Source organism: Corvus cornix, chromosome 24 (genome assembly GCF_000738735.6).
Source record: "Corvus cornix cornix isolate S_Up_H32 chromosome 24, ASM73873v5, whole genome shotgun sequence".
NCBI lineage: Eukaryota > Metazoa > Chordata > Aves > Passeriformes > Corvidae > Corvus > Corvus cornix.
In genome coordinates this window covers 6,355,816-6,372,466 of record NC_046353.1, presented here as the reverse complement: position 1 = coordinate 6,372,466, position 16,651 = coordinate 6,355,816, and the positions used below count along the sequence as shown (strand labels likewise).

General features: G+C 48.7%; 1 protein-coding gene across 1 annotated transcript in view; it reads left to right on the top strand.

The window, feature by feature from the left end:
- Positions 1–16,651, top strand: part of ARHGAP32 (Rho GTPase activating protein 32) — a 176,336-nt gene that overhangs the window by 65,074 nt on the left and 94,611 nt on the right. Inside the window, 1 exon segment of the mRNA XM_039565052.1 lies at positions 16,082–16,168. Within this exon segment, the coding sequence (XP_039420986.1) occupies positions 16,082–16,168 (87 nt within the window).

Here is a 16,651-nt window from a genome sequence, read left to right as displayed (position 1 = left end):
TGTCACTTTCTCTAATCCCTTTGTCCATGACAGGCCAGGCTGCACATAGTGATGTGTAGTGGCACCAACTCTGTGTCAGGAATTGCTTTCTGATTTTATCAGAAACAACCAGGTGCAGGAGGGGATTTGGAATCAGATGGACTGAGGGACCCTGAGGGGAGAGCAGCACATGGAAGGCTCATTCTTGCTGATTATACCCTGTTTGCACTAAATAAGGCTGCTCCAGGGGTGGCCCAAGCTATGTAATTTATAGGCACTGATTTCCTTCATAAACATTCCCTAAATGTTTATTTCTTTGTGCTGTAGCACCCCACAGTCTCACTTATTTGGGGATATGAGAAGCCATCTCATAAATTTTCCCAGCTTGTCATACCTGAAAATACAGCAACCAGTGGCACATTTTCCAGTGTAACAGTTAAAGGCCTTCTTGACAGTTTAGTGGACAGGAAATTTCCAAGGTTTGGGAGAAATTGGGCATTGGGTAGGAAAGAAATAGAGTTTCTTTCTAACAATGCTAGTTTTCAATTCTTTAGACAGCTTGCATTGAGCATTAAAAATTCTTGGGGGTATTTTCAGAGCTGAAAGAACAAAGAGAAACTTTGAAGAGGAGGAAATTGCTATCAGCTGATGAAGAAGGCTTGAAAAGTTTATGTTCCTATTGTAAAAATCCATTTTACTGCCTTAAAAATGTATGTTCCTGCACTGTGCTGTGCTACGCTCGACATTTGTGAGGAAGAAAAGCTGATTAATTGTCTTCACAGCCACGTGAAGATGCTTTTTAGGCCTCAAGGGTGTTTATCATGTAGGATATGGACAAGGGACACATAAAATAGATTGAAGTTGTTGTCAGGGTAGGCAACAAATGGGGAAAATTTGGAGAACTGCCCATGGGCAGGAGCAGAGGTATCAGGGCTGGAAGGGGCAGAACTCTCTGTCCCCTCCCTGTGTTGATACAGAAATAAATCTGCCAAGTGGGCAAGAGACTTGGAAAATCTGTTCTCTGCAGACTTAAAACATGAACTTTGAGGTGATCATTCCCTGGCATTTTTGGGCTGCCCAGCCCATCTCTGACACTGACAGTCTCAAACAGAGCATCATCTACAGTAAAATAGTAAGTGAAATACAGGTCTGACTTCTGACATACTCAGGGTAAAAGCTCTTCTTGGCTTGTGGAAGATGAAGGCTCTGACTGGGACCTGCAGCTTTTGAGAACTGACTTTGTTCTAAAACTTCCCTGACTTGGACTGCAAAATTACACCTGAATTTGACAAGGGACCTCTGTGACCAAATGTAATGAAAGCACGAGGTTGTGCTGGGAAAGTGTCAGATCTTAATATTTCCATATTACCCTGGAGTTCACAGAGAAAAGGGAGTTAATGGCATTTCCTCCCTTTGGTGGTCAATCATCACCAGGCAGGGGTGGGCTGGCCGGGATAGAACCACTTCCATGGCCAGTGATTCCCAAAATGCCTCTTTCTCCATAGAAAGGACTGAGCTTGGATATTCTGGACTGGCAGAAGTGTTGTGGAATTGCAGTAGCACATTGGTGTGGTGTTCATCAGAATAATCGCTCAGTTAAATTACCACTCAAATTTAAAAATTGAAACCCACATTGAACCCAAGTTTTTGGGTCTGTGGGGAAGGTGACCTCTCTCTTAGTGTTGATGGGGTCTCAGGTGCTGAATGATAAAACCCAGCCAGTGAATAATGATCTGCAATATTGGATGTTGCAGATGAGTCTCATTCATTCTGTGTCGCACACAGACGTGTCCAGGCTGTTCACCGGCCAGGGAAGGCTTTGACAGCAAACTTTTCATCATCAAGCACTTGTTTTGTGTGGGGACTGTGCAGTGAGCAGAGCCCCGCTGTGCCCCGGCGCTGGGCGCGCATCCTGCACTGCTCCAGCCTGCGGGCTGCAGGGGCTGCAGGGGAATTTCATGGAGCTGTAGCCCGGAGCCGGCCGGCAGCAGTAGGAAAGCAGGGACATGAGGAATCCTTCCCCGGACTGTGCTGGCTCTCAGACGTGTGCTGGCAGCTGCTGTCATTGCTTTGCTCTGCTCTGGGGCTGTGCAGCCTCTCGTGTGCCGCGCTGAGCACAATCCCTGCATGCATTCCCTGCTTCCCTGTTTCTCTTGGCTCCCGCTGAACTCCACGGCTCGTCCCGCGGGACCTTTCCAATGAGAGAGCGAGCGGCAGCGGGAGGCACAGCACGGCTTTCTCTGCGGTGCCAACTGAGCATGAAATGGGCAGCGTGGACACAGCGCTCCGGGCAGCCGTGGGGGCAGAGCTCGGCTGGCGATAGGAACGCTCGGCTGAGGGAGCAGAGCCCGGTGCTGGCAATAGGAACGCTCGGCTGAGGGAGCAGAGCCCGGTGCTGGCCCTAGGAACGCTCGGCTGTGGGGGCAGAGCCCGGTGCTGGCGATAGGAACGCTCGGCTGTGGAGCAGAGCCCGGTGCTGGCCCTAGGAACGCTCGGCTGTGGGGGCAGAGCCCGGTGCTGGCGATAGGAACGCTCGGCTGAGGGAGCAGAGCCCGGTGCTGGCCCTAGGAACGCTCGGCTGTGGAGCAGAGCCCGGTGCTGGCCCTAGGAACGCTCGGCTGTGGAGCAGAGCCCGGTGCTGGCAATAGGAACGCTCGGCTGAGGGAGCAGAGCCCGGTGCTGGCAATAGGAACGCTCGGCTGTGGGGGCAGAGCCCGGTGCTGGCCCTAGGAACGCTCGGCTGAGGGGGCAGAGCCCGGTGCTGGCAATAGGAACGCTCGGCTGTGGAGCAGAGCCCGGTGCTGGCCCTAGGAACGCTCGGCTGAGGGAGCAGAGCCCGGTGCTGGCCCTAGGAACGCTCGGCTGTGGGGGCAGAGCCCGGTGCTGGCCCTAGGAACGCTCGGCTGTGGAGCGAGAGACCCCGCCGTGGGCAGCTGGCTTTGATTCCCAGCCTGGAGCGCTGCACTCCGGAGCTGATGCGGGGAAGGTTTTCTCAGTCAGCTGCTGGGAAGCTACAGAGAGACCTGGAGCTATTAGGCCTTGGCTAGGGAGCCCGTCCATGGAAAGAACGGAGCGTTGTAGCAGGGGTAAGTAGTGCACAGCCTCAGAGACCCTCTGGGCTTGCTCTGAGATCCTTTTTGTTTGCCGTGGTCATCAAGATAAAATAAAACCGCTGGAAGAGTGCCTGCAGGGTGGCACCAAGTGCTGCTGTGGCAATAAAGAATGATTCAGATTCCAGTTTAACAAGGGTTCTTTGCAGAATCTTCAGAGGTAGTTCAGAGGAGGGGAGGTGGTTGTGTTGTTGTGCACACTGTCTTCCATGACAGATTTTAAAGCTGAGGATAATGCAAACTGTGATTCTCCTCCTAGAGATTAACCTGTGGCCTTTGGCAAGATCTTTTTGCAGTGTGGAAGTCAGTCTAAAAGCCGTATTAATGAGGTATAGGGAATTAGCTGGGAGTGGAGTGGGGAACATCCCAGCAGAGCTTTCCTGCCTCAGGAGAAGGGAATGGCTTTTGAGATAAATGTTCTTAAACCTCTAGTGCATCTCCTACTAAGTAGAGAAAGGAGGGGCCAGTAATAAAAGGAGTGTCTTGCATTTTCTGGTGCTAAATGTGTCCCAAACTATTGCTAATAATTCCTTGGTCATGCCCTTTGTTACATGGGTAGGGTTAGCAAAGGAGATTTTATCATTTATTATCTCTTTTTTGATCTTCCATGTACCTTTATAAAGAATCTTTTGAATATAAAGGAATATCTGTTGTCAAAGTGAGTGCATGTTGACTCTGAACTTTTACCTGTATAATTTTAGACCTTTATTCCATGTTTCTGAGGCAGATCTGTGGGTATGTGAAGCAGACTGGGATAAATCTTCCATCAGGTGCAGGGACACGTAATGCTCACTTGGATGTTGTGCTGACAGGAGCCACAGAGCAATCCTAGGAGGTTGCATGCATTTCTTCAGTCATAGCCAGTAAATTATTAACCAGACAAAATCAGCATCTGGACTTTCTAGGAATGCCATTGTCCCCGTGCCACCTCTGGAACCCGTGCCCTGGGAGCTCAGTGCCACTCCAGGTTCTCAGTGAGCAGCACAAGGGGGTGCTCAGCATCTCCAACGCTCCTGCTAAATCCTTGTGAGAATTCCCCTGCTCCTTGCCTTGGCAGGCTGAGTCTCTGTAGCTGTCAGGATGTGTCCCAAAGCTCCCTTTGTGCTGGCTCAGCTCCTTGGCTTTTGTGTGGGAGAGTTGGACTTAAACCACTTCCTATTTCCTGCCTATCTTTGCTCCTTGCTTATCCTAAGGGCCACTGAGCCTTTCATCCCTCTACCCAGATTTGCATATGTGAAGAGAGGGAATCTCTTCCCAGACTTCTTCCCCCCCCATAAATTGGTCAGGCTGAGTGACACCTTTCATTTGGTTGGTGGTGCTGCTGATACAGCACCCGTGTCACTCAGAACTCCGAGCTTAATGTCTGCCATGAGTTAAAGAAACTGAGGGGGTTTTGTGTTTTATTTCTCTGTGTGTGTTTGGCAGAGCAGACTGAGCAGAATAACCAGGATTTTTTGGACTGGCAGCTTTCAAATTCCTGCACAGTGTGCATGGCACTACTTCTCACACACAACATTCATCCACTCTGCAATTTAAATTAATTATTTGGGATCTGTTTGACTTGTCGCTTTTTCCTTACACTGATTCCTTGCAGCACACTTCTGTGAATAGCCAGGCTTTCTCTTTCTTTTCTTTTCCTTCTTTTCCTTCTTTTCCTTCTTTTCCTTCTTTTCTTTCTTTTCCTTCTTCTCCCTTCCTTCCTTCCTTCCTTCCTTCCTTCCTGCTCCTCCAAGTACTGTGCAGCTTAATGAGAGCCAAGTCTCAGAAGTGTGAAACAAAACAAGAAGCTCAAAATCTTCTGCCTGGTCCTGAAATGCCCCCAAAGTTCCTTTTTGTAAAGTCACTCAAATATGTCTTCAAACTCTTTACATCAAACCTCTCTGCCTGGGACCTGGTTTCTGGTACCTGGAGGTGTCTGTGCCAGGGATTGCTGTTGTTTGTAATTAGATTTTGCTAGCAGTGTAGTGTTAACAGGAACCTGTGCCCGCAGTCATTTAACCCAGCCTTGCAATTGCTTTCATTAAGGAAATGTTTCATTTATGCCATATTTTTTTATGGAAATTGAATTTAGAAGGAATAAGTTGTGCACCCCAAGATTGTTTGCATTTCCTTGTGGCTGCACCACAGTTATTTCCTTTCCTTGGGAAAAGCAAAGCCCCAGGGGATGCAGAGCTCAAGGTGAGGTTGGCCAGGGATGCTGGGATGGAGCTCTGGGAACAAGAGCAGGACATCACACGTCCTCCTGGAATGGGCTGTTTTCCCCAAACAACAACACAGTCATTGCATCCACAGCGTGCCATAATGGAGGCTCTGTGTGCTGAGCCAGATGCACCCGGGCTGGGCTGACCCTGGCAGCTCTCCTTGGAGCAGCTGTGGATTGGATTCCCACCAGAGGTGTGCTGGCAGAGCTCTGTGCTTTGTGTTTGATCCCATGGGATGTCTCTTGGTGGCCAGAAGCCATAGATGGGAGTGAGTAACAGATTCTGCTCATTTATTTTCTAGTTCTCAGTCCCTGGAGAGCGTGTCCGTACAGGGGAGCACAGAAAGTTCACTCCTGTGCCCCTGTGGTGGTGGGAATGGCCTGATAACCTCCCTGGGGGTAAGGCTGCAGGAGGAGTGTGATTGCCTGAACCACTCCACGCTCCCAGCCAGGCTCTGGCAGTGATGCCCCAGCTGTGGTCACAGTTACTGAGTGCAGGGACTTTCCAAGTTGTCACTGTTCGTAGCTTCCTACCCCTTGTAAGTCTGGTGAGAGAACAGCCTCCCATGCCCCTGGCTGTTGGTTTGAGAGCCTGTGCTTAGTGTTGTGTTCCATGTTGTCTCCTGAACCCCAGAGACTGGAAGTCGTGTCCCCCCAGAGGAGAAGGAAATGAGGTCATCGTGGAAGCAAAAAAACGCAGGAAAGAAATCCATGAAGCAAATCTGTCAGTAGTTCTGTGTTTCTCCCATGTCTTCCCAAATGCCATTCCAAGTGACATAGATCCTGTGTCATAAAAACCAATAAAATCCAGGCTTTACCCAGCTAAGGTGAGAAGCAGTTCTCAGCCCAGTGGCTTCAGTTGATGAAGTTCAACACTGTTTATCTGAAGGCCGTGATTTCTGTAGCCTGGAATCCAAGGAGCGCAGAAGTTTCTCAGCATAGAGAGCTTTAGAGACAGAAGACAAACCCAGGAAATTCCAACCAGAAACCCCACAGGTGGCAGATGGAGCCCATGGAGCAATCCAGGATGTTTTGTGCTCTGTGCCAATCCCCAGTGCCCGAGGCCCTGCTCTGCCTGCAGCCACATGCAGGGGTGTTCCTGCTTTGTTTTTAATAACCTCCAATATTTTAATTCCATGCAAACATTCTGTTTGGAGACACTCAGAAGTTGTTTTTGCCTAATGGGGTCTCCAGTGGCTGCATCTAAGAAGTTTTTATCAATATTTCATTGCTTTTGAAGATTGACCTTCTTATACATTTAGCGGAAATAGAAGGGTGAGACCACTTGAGAAAACATTTGCAGCTTAACATGGGAAAATCTGAGGAAAGTGTCTCTGATATAACTCTGAGATTTTGTGTCTCAACAAGCTTAGGCATCAAATAGACTTGGCTTAGGAGTTAAAACAAACAATCTCCAGCAGTTATACACCAGCGGCCTGCGTTGGCAGCTCCGCCTGGGATCGGGGATTGAAAGGGGGATCGTTCCAAATTGTGCATTTCTGACTGCACTTAGGTCAAGGTTACTCCTGATTTCCTCTCCAGAGAGGCACCAGCTAGATCTCCTGTGATTTGTGTCTCAGAGCAGCTCTACAGCAGCAGCATGGGGAGGACCCTCCTGTCCAAAGCAGTGTGTGAGATTGGAAAGGGTAAAATTCATGAGGAATTGCCTTCCCTTTCCTCTTGTTGTGTCCCAGAGAAGTGTGGCACTGGCCAAGTGTTTTTAGATTTCTCTCTTAGCTGATTGATATCTCTTAACCTGCCTTATCTTTTTACCCTGTGTCTGATGGACCAGAGTGGACCTGTCCAGTCCCTGGAAAACTGAAAACCCAGCAGGTCAGATCTCAGAGCTGCTGTGGTTGCAGAGGAGTCTTTGCTGCCACCTTGAAGTGATGCCATTTCCCATCCTTCTGGGCAGAGCTCAGGGGATGTGTATTTTAAAAGTTGCAGCAGTTTGTCCCACACCAGGAGCTCCATTTTTCCATGGGAGCCCAGCAGGGACTTCTCAGTGTCCATACATCTCCACCTGTGTCTGCCACATCCCTGGAAGTGTCCAAGGCCAGGTTGGATAGGACTCTGAGCAGCCTGGGCTAGTGGAAGGTGTCCCTGCCTTAGAATAGAATTCTGCGATTCTATGATTTTAAAGTTATTCTCTGCAGGAGTTTTGATTTTGGAGGACTTCAAGGAGTGTCCCAGCTGTTCTCACCTCTCTCAGAAGCACCAAGATGTGCAGCACTTGTGCACGACCTCACTGGAAGCTGATATTAAAAACAAAATAGCCAAATAGCCCAAAGGAGACCTGTTCTTGCACTTGTAAGGCACATGTGGAGCCAGTGCTGCATCCAGTACCAGTAAAGCACCCTGAGGGTCCCGCTGGGCTTGGGATCTGCCCTTTTCTTGAGCTGTTCATATTTATAAACCATGCTAGGATTTGTCAGTCTTGAAGGTGAAGCTCAGATGAAGGGATGCTGACTGCTGAATAATCATCCTGCCATAGGAAGAAATTGTCTTGTGTGATTTGCAAGCTTAAAATAGTTCTGGAAGTAACTGCAGGCAAAACACACATCCCACAACCTCTTACATTTACTCAGTGTGAGTTCTTGCATAAAACCCAACCTCTGAGTACACCTCTGATTGGATGGGAGCTCCTGTCTGCTGGGAAAGAGATTTGCTGTGTCCAGCTCTGGGGCCCCCCATGAAAGAAGGATGCGGAACTGCTGGAGCGAGTCCAGGGAGGATGCGAAGCTGCTGCCAGGCTGGAGCCCCTCTGCTCTGGAGCCAGGCTGGGAGAGCTGGGGGTGCTCACCTGGAGAGGAGAAGGCTCCAGGGAGAGCTCAGAGCCCCTTGCAGGGCCTAAAGGGGCTCCAGGAGAGCTGCAGAGGGACTGGGGACAAGGCATGGAGGGACAGGACCCAGGGAATGGCTTCCCAGTGCCAGAGGGCAGGGCTGGATGGGAAATTGGGCAGGAATTGTTCCCTGGGAGGGTGGGCAGGCCCTGGCACAGGGTGCCCAGAGCAGCTGTGGCTGCCCCTGGATCCCTGGCAGTGTCCAAGGCCAGGTTGGACATTGGGGCTTGGAGCAGCCTGGGACAGTGGGAGGTGTCCCTGCCCATGGCAGGGGGTGGAATGTGATGAGCTTTAAGGTCCCTTCCAAGCCAGACCGTTCTGGGATTCCGTGAGTCAATTTCACATCTATCCCTCGTATCCTTGCACATTCCAGTGATGTTTTCTGTTGTTTTGTGCTCAATCCGTGGGGAGAAAACAGGGTGTCACAGAATCACCCTGTCACAGATCACAGAATATCCTGAGCCGGGAGGGACTCACCAGGATCATCCAGTCCCACCCCTGGCCCTGCACAGCCACTCCAACAACCCCAGCCTGGGCACCCCTGGCAGCGTTGTCCAAACGCTCCTGCAGCTCTGGCAGCCTCGGGGCCGTGCCCATTCCCTGGGGAGCCTGGGCAGTGCCCGGCACCCTCGGGGGGAAGAACCTTTTCCCAAAATCCATCCTAACCCTCCCCTAGCACAGCTCCAGCCGTTCCCTCGTGTGGTGTCACTGGGCACCAGAGAAGATCTCTCCATGGAGATGTTTTGCCTCTTTACTGCAGAGGTGCTGTGGAGTACAAAACAGGTGTGGAAACCCAAGAAACACGGAATGCTTGGGTTTGGAAGAGTCCTTAGAGATCAAAATCCAGCTGATTTTGGTCAGGGGGAGCTGTGCTTGGATCTCTGCTCAGCTTGCTGCTGATGGTGGCTGAGTGTGGCTGGGCAGGCCCCTGGTGCTCCATGATTGTCCAGGGATAAGGCCCAGCATTCCACATGGTTCAGATGACGTGCAGCAAAGGATTTACTCACACCCTGGGGAGCCTGGAGTAGTGATTGTGTGGCATTACAGGAGGTGCATTTTCCTTTTTACTCTTATCAAGCCCTATTTGATTTTCTGTGTGTTTTTTGTTGCTTTTGAGTTTTGCTGTGTTGGAGTTGTCAGAGAGGTGATTTAGAATAGCAGGGGAAAAAAGGAGAGTCAGATAGAAAAATACTCTTTAAACGGGGCTTTCTTGTCTTTACTTTGATCATTACTTCAGGATATTTACGCTTGGGTAAAGAAACCACTCTGTGGAAAATGTTCTTTTCCTGCTCCGAAGCCACAGTTGAGGATGAGAAGGGAAAACGGGAGAAGATAGGAAGTGTGTGGGAGGATAACTAGTATATTTAGCAAGATAAAGCTGGAGTGAGTCAAAACAGGCCAGATAAATACATTTATGCAGTCAGAGTAATTAGGTAGAAAATGTTTCCTGTTTGAGAAGATTTGCCAACCTAAAATTTCAAATATAATAAAATAAAATCTTTACATGTATCAATAGGCAGGTCTGGAAGATGCCCCATTACCAGACAAGCTGCTGTGAGTAATGGCCTGGGTAATGAGGGTGAAGTGGGGCTTGGGTCAGCAGGATAATTTAGGAACTAGTGCAGGAACTGGCTGTTGGTGACTGGGGCTGAGATATGTGGTCACAGCTTTTCCTTATAATGAGGCAGCATCTCGGAGTTTAATTAGCTTTTAATTTCTTCAGGATTTGTCCCAAGGATATTTGGGTCTTAGAATTACTGTTTCTTAATCAAACATAGCGATGTTTCACAGGGAAATGAGCCTCCTGCTCCTTGCCCTTGGCCACCAGACAGGCTTGCACCCAGTGCACACATTGCGTGAAGGTGCCGCTGGTCCCAGGACTTTGACCTCGTTTGATTTGCTAAAGTGCACAAACAACATAGATTAACAGACATTAAAGTGTGGTGGTTTAGGAAGGGGAAAGAAAAGTTACTCCTAATACTGTTAGAAAGAAGTTATCAGATGTAACAGTGCTCTGGAGGCTTGATGAGCTTTTGCCATGGCTGAGTGTGAGCGGCAGTAATTCCCATCACCTGTGTCTGGCTGCCTTCCCCAGGGATTTAACCTGGAATTCCATCCTGGGAAAACATGCAAGATCACCAGCTTTCCTTGGAACAATGACACAACCTCTGCCAGGAAAAGCAGCAGCCTTTCCACTGACTTAAAACTCCTGGCTAAAGCTGTGGTCAGCGTTCCTGCCATCCCTTGTCTCCTGGAGTTTCCTACAGGTGTGAGCTCCTCGTCCCACCTGGATCACTGGCCAGATGCTGCCAGTTGGTTGTGTTAGATCACAGGGGAGAGGGGCTGCTAATGAGGCTCAACTTGCTTGGACTTTACCTTATAATAACTAAGTTATATTCAGGATATAAATATAATTACATGTTTATTATCTTTTCTCTTAGAGGTGTAATTTATTATATGAATATAATAATATTTATTATACAAATAATGTACTCACATTTATATGCATATATTTATATATATACTACAATATAATTATATATATTAGGTGGATAATATTGCGTTAAATAGCAGTAATTAATATTAAATAATTAATATTTTGAAGCATAGAGAAAGAGCTGTAGAGAGCAGCTGTGTTCATTTTATGTCCAGGGAGCTGGAAAGGGGCTCAGCCTGGAGCAAAGGAGGCTCAGGGGGGACCTTGTGGCTCTGCACAAGTCCCTGACAGGAGGGGGCAGCCGGGGGGGGTCGGGCTCTGCTGCCAGGGAACAGGGACAGGAGGAGAGGGAACGGCCTCAGGCTGGGCCAGGGGAGGCTCAGGGTGGATATTGGGGAAAATTTCTTCCTGGAAAGGGCTGTCCAGCTCTGGCACAGCTGCCCAGGGCCAGTGGTGGAGTCCCCACCCCCAGAGGGATTTCAAATCCATGTGGATGTGACACTTGTGGACGTGGGTCAGTGGTGGCCTTGGCAGTGCTGGAGAAGCGGTTGGACTCCGTGGTCTCAGAGGCTTTTCCAGCCTCAACAATTCTGGGATTCTCCATAATTCCTTTGACTGGCCACGAAATGTGTGTTTTCCACGAGAAACCCTCAGGTCAGGGCCAAGGACAGGTTTCTGTCACCATCTGTGAGAGATGCCAGAAATGCCTCTGTCAGCTCAGATTGCTGGTGGATATTTGTGATTGTCCCAGTATTTTCCTGGAAAAGCTCCTGTTTGCACCAGCAGTGTCCCTAAAGCCTCTTGAAGGAGCAGTCCCTGGTGTGCAAACACAGCATCCCCTGCCCAGGTCTTGGCTCTCTGCTGGCTCCCACTCAGGCATCGTTACCCAAGGAACTGAGATGAAACTTGGCAGGTGCTGTGTGGGAGACTGAAATCAACTCCAGGAATTGTAGGAGTTATTTTACAGGGTTTTGCTGCTCTCTGGAGTGTTATTCCCTGGCTGTGTCCCAGGTCAGTGTAGCTCCACACCTCTGACATGAGATGAGGTGTCAGTGAATTAGGTAAATTAAAGTTTACTAAAAGTTTACACTGTTTGGGAAGGATGATCTGCTCCTTCTATTTGGAATCAAGATTATTTTTCTAGTTTACAGTTCTCATTAATTGTCATCTAATTACTGAATGCCTCCCCCATTAAATTCTAACCTTAACTCTAATTCTGTTGGGGAGGGGGATTTCTTCGGGCTTTGTCTTTTCTTTTATGTTCCTTTTCTCTTTTTTACATATTTTAATTTTATTGTGAGCTCTCTGCTGCAGCTCTGTGTTACTCACTGGCTGTGATGTGCATGAGTGAGATCAGTGTGTTCATGGCTTTATGAAGCAGAAGTTGAATTAAGTCCCACAGACAAATCAAATCTATGCTTCCCAGGCTTCTCACAAATTATCCTTTCACTGGGAGAGCTGGATGATGGAATTGACATCACTCAGGAAACAAGGAGATGAAAGTTAAAGCTGAGCTTCCTTTGACGTCTGGGGCTCAGGGGCACCAGGTCTTACCTGGCCAGGATTTGGCACTTTGTTAGTAGCCAACAATCCCAGTCCTGTCAACAGATTTATGTAGTGCTTTCCCTGAGATGATTTTTTACAGCTTTCGCGGTTTGTAAGAGGAGCACACAAGACTTCAGTGGCTGGAAGTAAAAAATGATTGCACAGATCTCAAGGGTCATCTTTTAATTATTTTTAATTCTGAATGTGCCATATCATAACTCAGCCTCCTTCTTTGTCGCTGTTTTTCCCTACAACAGGAATGACCAATAAGTTTTGCTCTGCAGGAGACCCCTGTAATCAGTGCCCTTATCACCCAGATTGCCAGAGATGAGCCTCTGTCTCAGACATGAACTAGAAGCATTTTTAAGCTTGACCTCCCTATATATGTGATCAGCAAAGTCTTGGCCAGCAAGCGCTGCTCTTTTGGGCAAAAAGAGCCAAAAGCTTGTGGTACCAGTTTGCTGGTAGAGGAGCAATGATCTGTGTTGAATTCATCATCAGTTCTCAGTGGGTGTGTGCAGGAAGCAGGGGGGAGACTCCCAAACTTGTCCCCAGCTGTGTAAAAGCAAATCTGAGCAATGCCTTGGCACTATTGCCCAGAGAAGCTGTGGCTGCCCCATGCCTGGAAGTGTCCAAGGCCAGCTTGGAGCAACCTGGGACAGTGGGAGGTGTCCCTGCCCAAGGAACCAGATGAGCTTTAAGGTCCCTTCCAACCCAAACCATTCTGGGATTCCCTGATTCTGTGGTGTTCGCAATTATCCATAAAGTGTAGCGTGACCATTTTTAAGGCTTTCTTTGCATATCATGAAATGCTGCCAGTGAAAAGTTGAGGATACTCTAAATATTATTTATGAAATCGGTCATATCCATTCATCCTAGCTAAGTATATGTATTCCAACAATAAATGAACCTAATGGGACCTAATGCATCATAATTGTTCGTCAGGCTCAGAAGCTTTGACAGCCAATTTCAATGTGAAGAAGGAACATTGCAGATTATATATTATAAAATAGGTGCAGTTTAACTCTGATCAGTTGCCATAAATGCTATTTACAGATTATTTATCTCAGGAAAACACGTTGGCACAGTTACAGGGATATCCACCAGGCCCTGCTGTTCTTTAAGAACACAAAAATCAATGTCCCACTTTGAAGCCAACCAAATTCTGCCTGTGAGTCATGTTCAGAGTCCAGTAAGGTCTTTGCTTTGTGCTTGGATTTCAAATCAAGCCTGGGGGCCACTGTGCTTTCCAGGACATTCTGTTTACAAGGGATGCAGCAGCAGGAAAGGCTTTTAAACGACAGGACAGCCACAATTTTTGGGAGAGCTTTGGTGCATGTCTATTAACAAAGCAAAATACAAACTGAACCACATGGGGACCGGGAACATGAGCGAATATTCATCTTTGGGGGCATTTTGATGTGAGGACAGCTGGATTGCAGGATAAACTCAATAGATTTTCCTGTGTAAACAGTTTCTGTCTCTGTCTCAGTCAGCACGAGGCTGCCTGTGGGAGGGGAGCAGTGTTCAGCTGGTTTTTACAACTCCCCTCTCAAACGAGACATTTGCATGGATGTAGGGCCCATCAGTGGGCTGAGATGTCACCTCTCCACACAGTGAGTTTGTCTGAACAGTGACTGAAGCAGGGGCTGCCTGGGAGGGTGCAAACTCCCTGAATGTGCATCAGCAGGATGGTCCTCAGGCAGGTGTGCCTTGGGAATGGGGTTTGCTGTACCTCAGTGTCCTACACACATGGACCCCACACCTGCAGCTGACACACTGCTGCTCTCCTGAGGAGTCTGTGCAGAGCCCTGGCGAGGCCGGAGCCCGGCCTGGTGGCCGTGTGTGAGAGGGAAGGGGATGAACTCAACCCATCCTAACTCACCCCGTGCCTTTCTCTACCCCACGTTCTGCTGCACAGAATCAGGCCCTGAATTCCTTCCAGGGAGCTCTGGTGATTTTGTTGCCTGGCTGTTGTTTTTTCGGGGGCCTGTGGTGATGAGCTTTGGCACTGATACACAGTGAAGGGACACCTGAAATTCCCTTGGGGCTGGGAGGTTTGTGTGCCCTCGGTGAGCACGGGGGAGATTAAGGATGGAAACCTTTCTCCAGGAGTAGGAAACCCACATCTAATTCATAGAATCCCAGAATGGGTTGGGTTGGAAGAGCCCTTAAAGCCCATCTTGTTCCACCCCCTGCCATGGGCAGGGACACCTCCCACTGTCCCAGGCTGCTCCAAGCCCCAATGTCCAGCCTGGCCTTGGGCACTGCCAGGGATCCAGGGGCAGCCCCAGCTGCTCTGGGCACCCTGTGCCAGGGCCTGCCCACCCTCCCAGGGAACAATTCCTGCCCAGTCTCCCATCCAGCCCTGCCCTCTGGCAGTGGGAAGCCATTCCCTGTGTCCTGTCCCTCCATGCCTTGTCCCCAGTCCCTCTGCAGCTCTCCTGGAGCCCCTTTAGGCCCTGCAAGGGGCTCTGAGCTCTCCCTGGAGCCTTCCCTTTTCCAGGCTGAACACTTCCAGTTCTCTCAGCCTTTCCTTACAGAAGGGCTGCTCCAGCCTTTGGATCATCTTTGTGGCCTCTTTGAACTGGAGCTCCTCATACCTGGCAAACATGGAAAATATCTCCAGCATTTGTAAGCCTTCCTCTACTGCTTGCTTTGGGTTTCCTTTGGCTGTAGTTTCAAAACTCAGTAGCACTTCAAATGTGACATTTGATAGCAAAGAATGATGACAAAGGTGGGGGGAAGGTGCAATACAGAAGCAGTGGTTGTGTTTAATCACATTAATGGCAGCAGCCTAGGTTGATAATAAATTGTACAAGTCCAAAGACCTTCTTTGGTCCAGGAATGTTGTTAATTACCTGTCTACAGCCATCAGAAAAGAAATTAGTATTGCAGGAGTTGGGTTGGTGGAGGGAGAAGGCTTAATCCATGTACTGTGGGACTTCCTTGCAGAGAGAAGGGAGATTGTGGCAGAACAAAGTTGAATTAATTCCAGGTGTCATGGTCATTTGTGTGGAGAGAACTTTGCCTTCTTTGTCCCTCTTTCATGAGGTGTCTCTCACTCCCCACTTCTGATTTTCCTTGCTTACATTCATTGAATACATCAACTTGGGATTCTTCTCCTCAGCCTTTCTTTCATTTCTGCTTTTATTTGTTTCAGGATTTTTTCGCTCGTGGCTAATTAGGATTTTTTTACAGCCTTTTAAGTTTTATGTACACATTTCCTTTATTTATTTGCTTTGCAAACAGTCTTAATTTGCTTATGATGATTTTTAGTTTCTGTTCTCAGAGAAGATCATTAAACATAAGCCATTTTCAGTGCAGGATATCAAGACTAGGGGGATAACAAGGCCAGGAGTGGCATGCTCCGGCCTTGGTCCCTGTGCAGAAATGAGACAGTGAAATCTCTCCTCGCTACTCTCACACAAACACATCCTGATGATGCAGTTAATGACTCTGGGTGTGATGAATGGTGCCATAAAACTCTGCTGGGGTGAATTGCTTGACAACACTGAAATTAGGAGATACGTTTTATTATCTAATGTCTGCCTGAATGTATAAAATAAAAAAATAAATAAAATGTGAGAAGGGGGTAGGGAGAAGCACTGTTCTATATTCACTAGCCATGAATATTTATAGAGATATTTTCAGTGAACAATTAATTTTGCAGACTTCTAAGCTGGAGGTTTAATCCTGCCTTGAACAGTTTGCCTCCCCATAATTGTTTTATTTTTGAACCATGTTTTTATTTTTAACCTGTCAGGTGAGGTGCCAGAATCCAGGAGAGTCTCCCCTGGGGTAGCTCCAGCCAGACAAGCCCTTCCCTGATGATTCCCCGATTCCCTGAGACCAGACATGTCTTGGAGCTGGCTGGTGTGGATGTTGTGCTCCATGTGCCATGGTGTGCCTGGTTTATCCCCCTCACTGACCTGCTCCTCTCTCTCTCCCCTCCCTGTCTCTGCAGCTTTCGCTCCCGGAGGAACAGAACGAAGTAACAAGGAATGGCTGTGAGTCCAAGGAACTTGTGTACCTGGTGCAGATCTCGTGTCAGGTAAACGCCCCGTTTCCTCTCCCCAGCCTGGCTTTCATTCTCTTTCCAACAGAGCCCCAGAATACTGTGATGTGACACTTCCCTGTGGTGTGGTTGGGGTTTTCCATCTCTTCCCTGGCTCAGTCCCCCAGGGATACTGCCTGTGGTGCTGCCACCAGGATGTTGCAGGAGAGGAGAAGCATTGAGGGGAGAGAATGGAGAATGTGAAGCAAAGACTCCTCGCTGATGCCCAGGGATGAGCCCAGAGACAGGAGTGGGTGTGCCCAGGCTGAGGGCACTTTGGGGGGACACGGACACCTGGACAGGGAGAATCCCAGCCAGGGGTTTGTTACCACAGTGTGCTGCTCCCAGACACCTGGTGTGGAATTCTCATCTCAGGATGCTTTGGGCAGAGGAATCTGCTGCTCTGTCCCACAAATTCTCCACCTGCTGATCTGTGTGACTTTGTAAAATGCTACATAATGGGTGTGTTTTAATATGCTC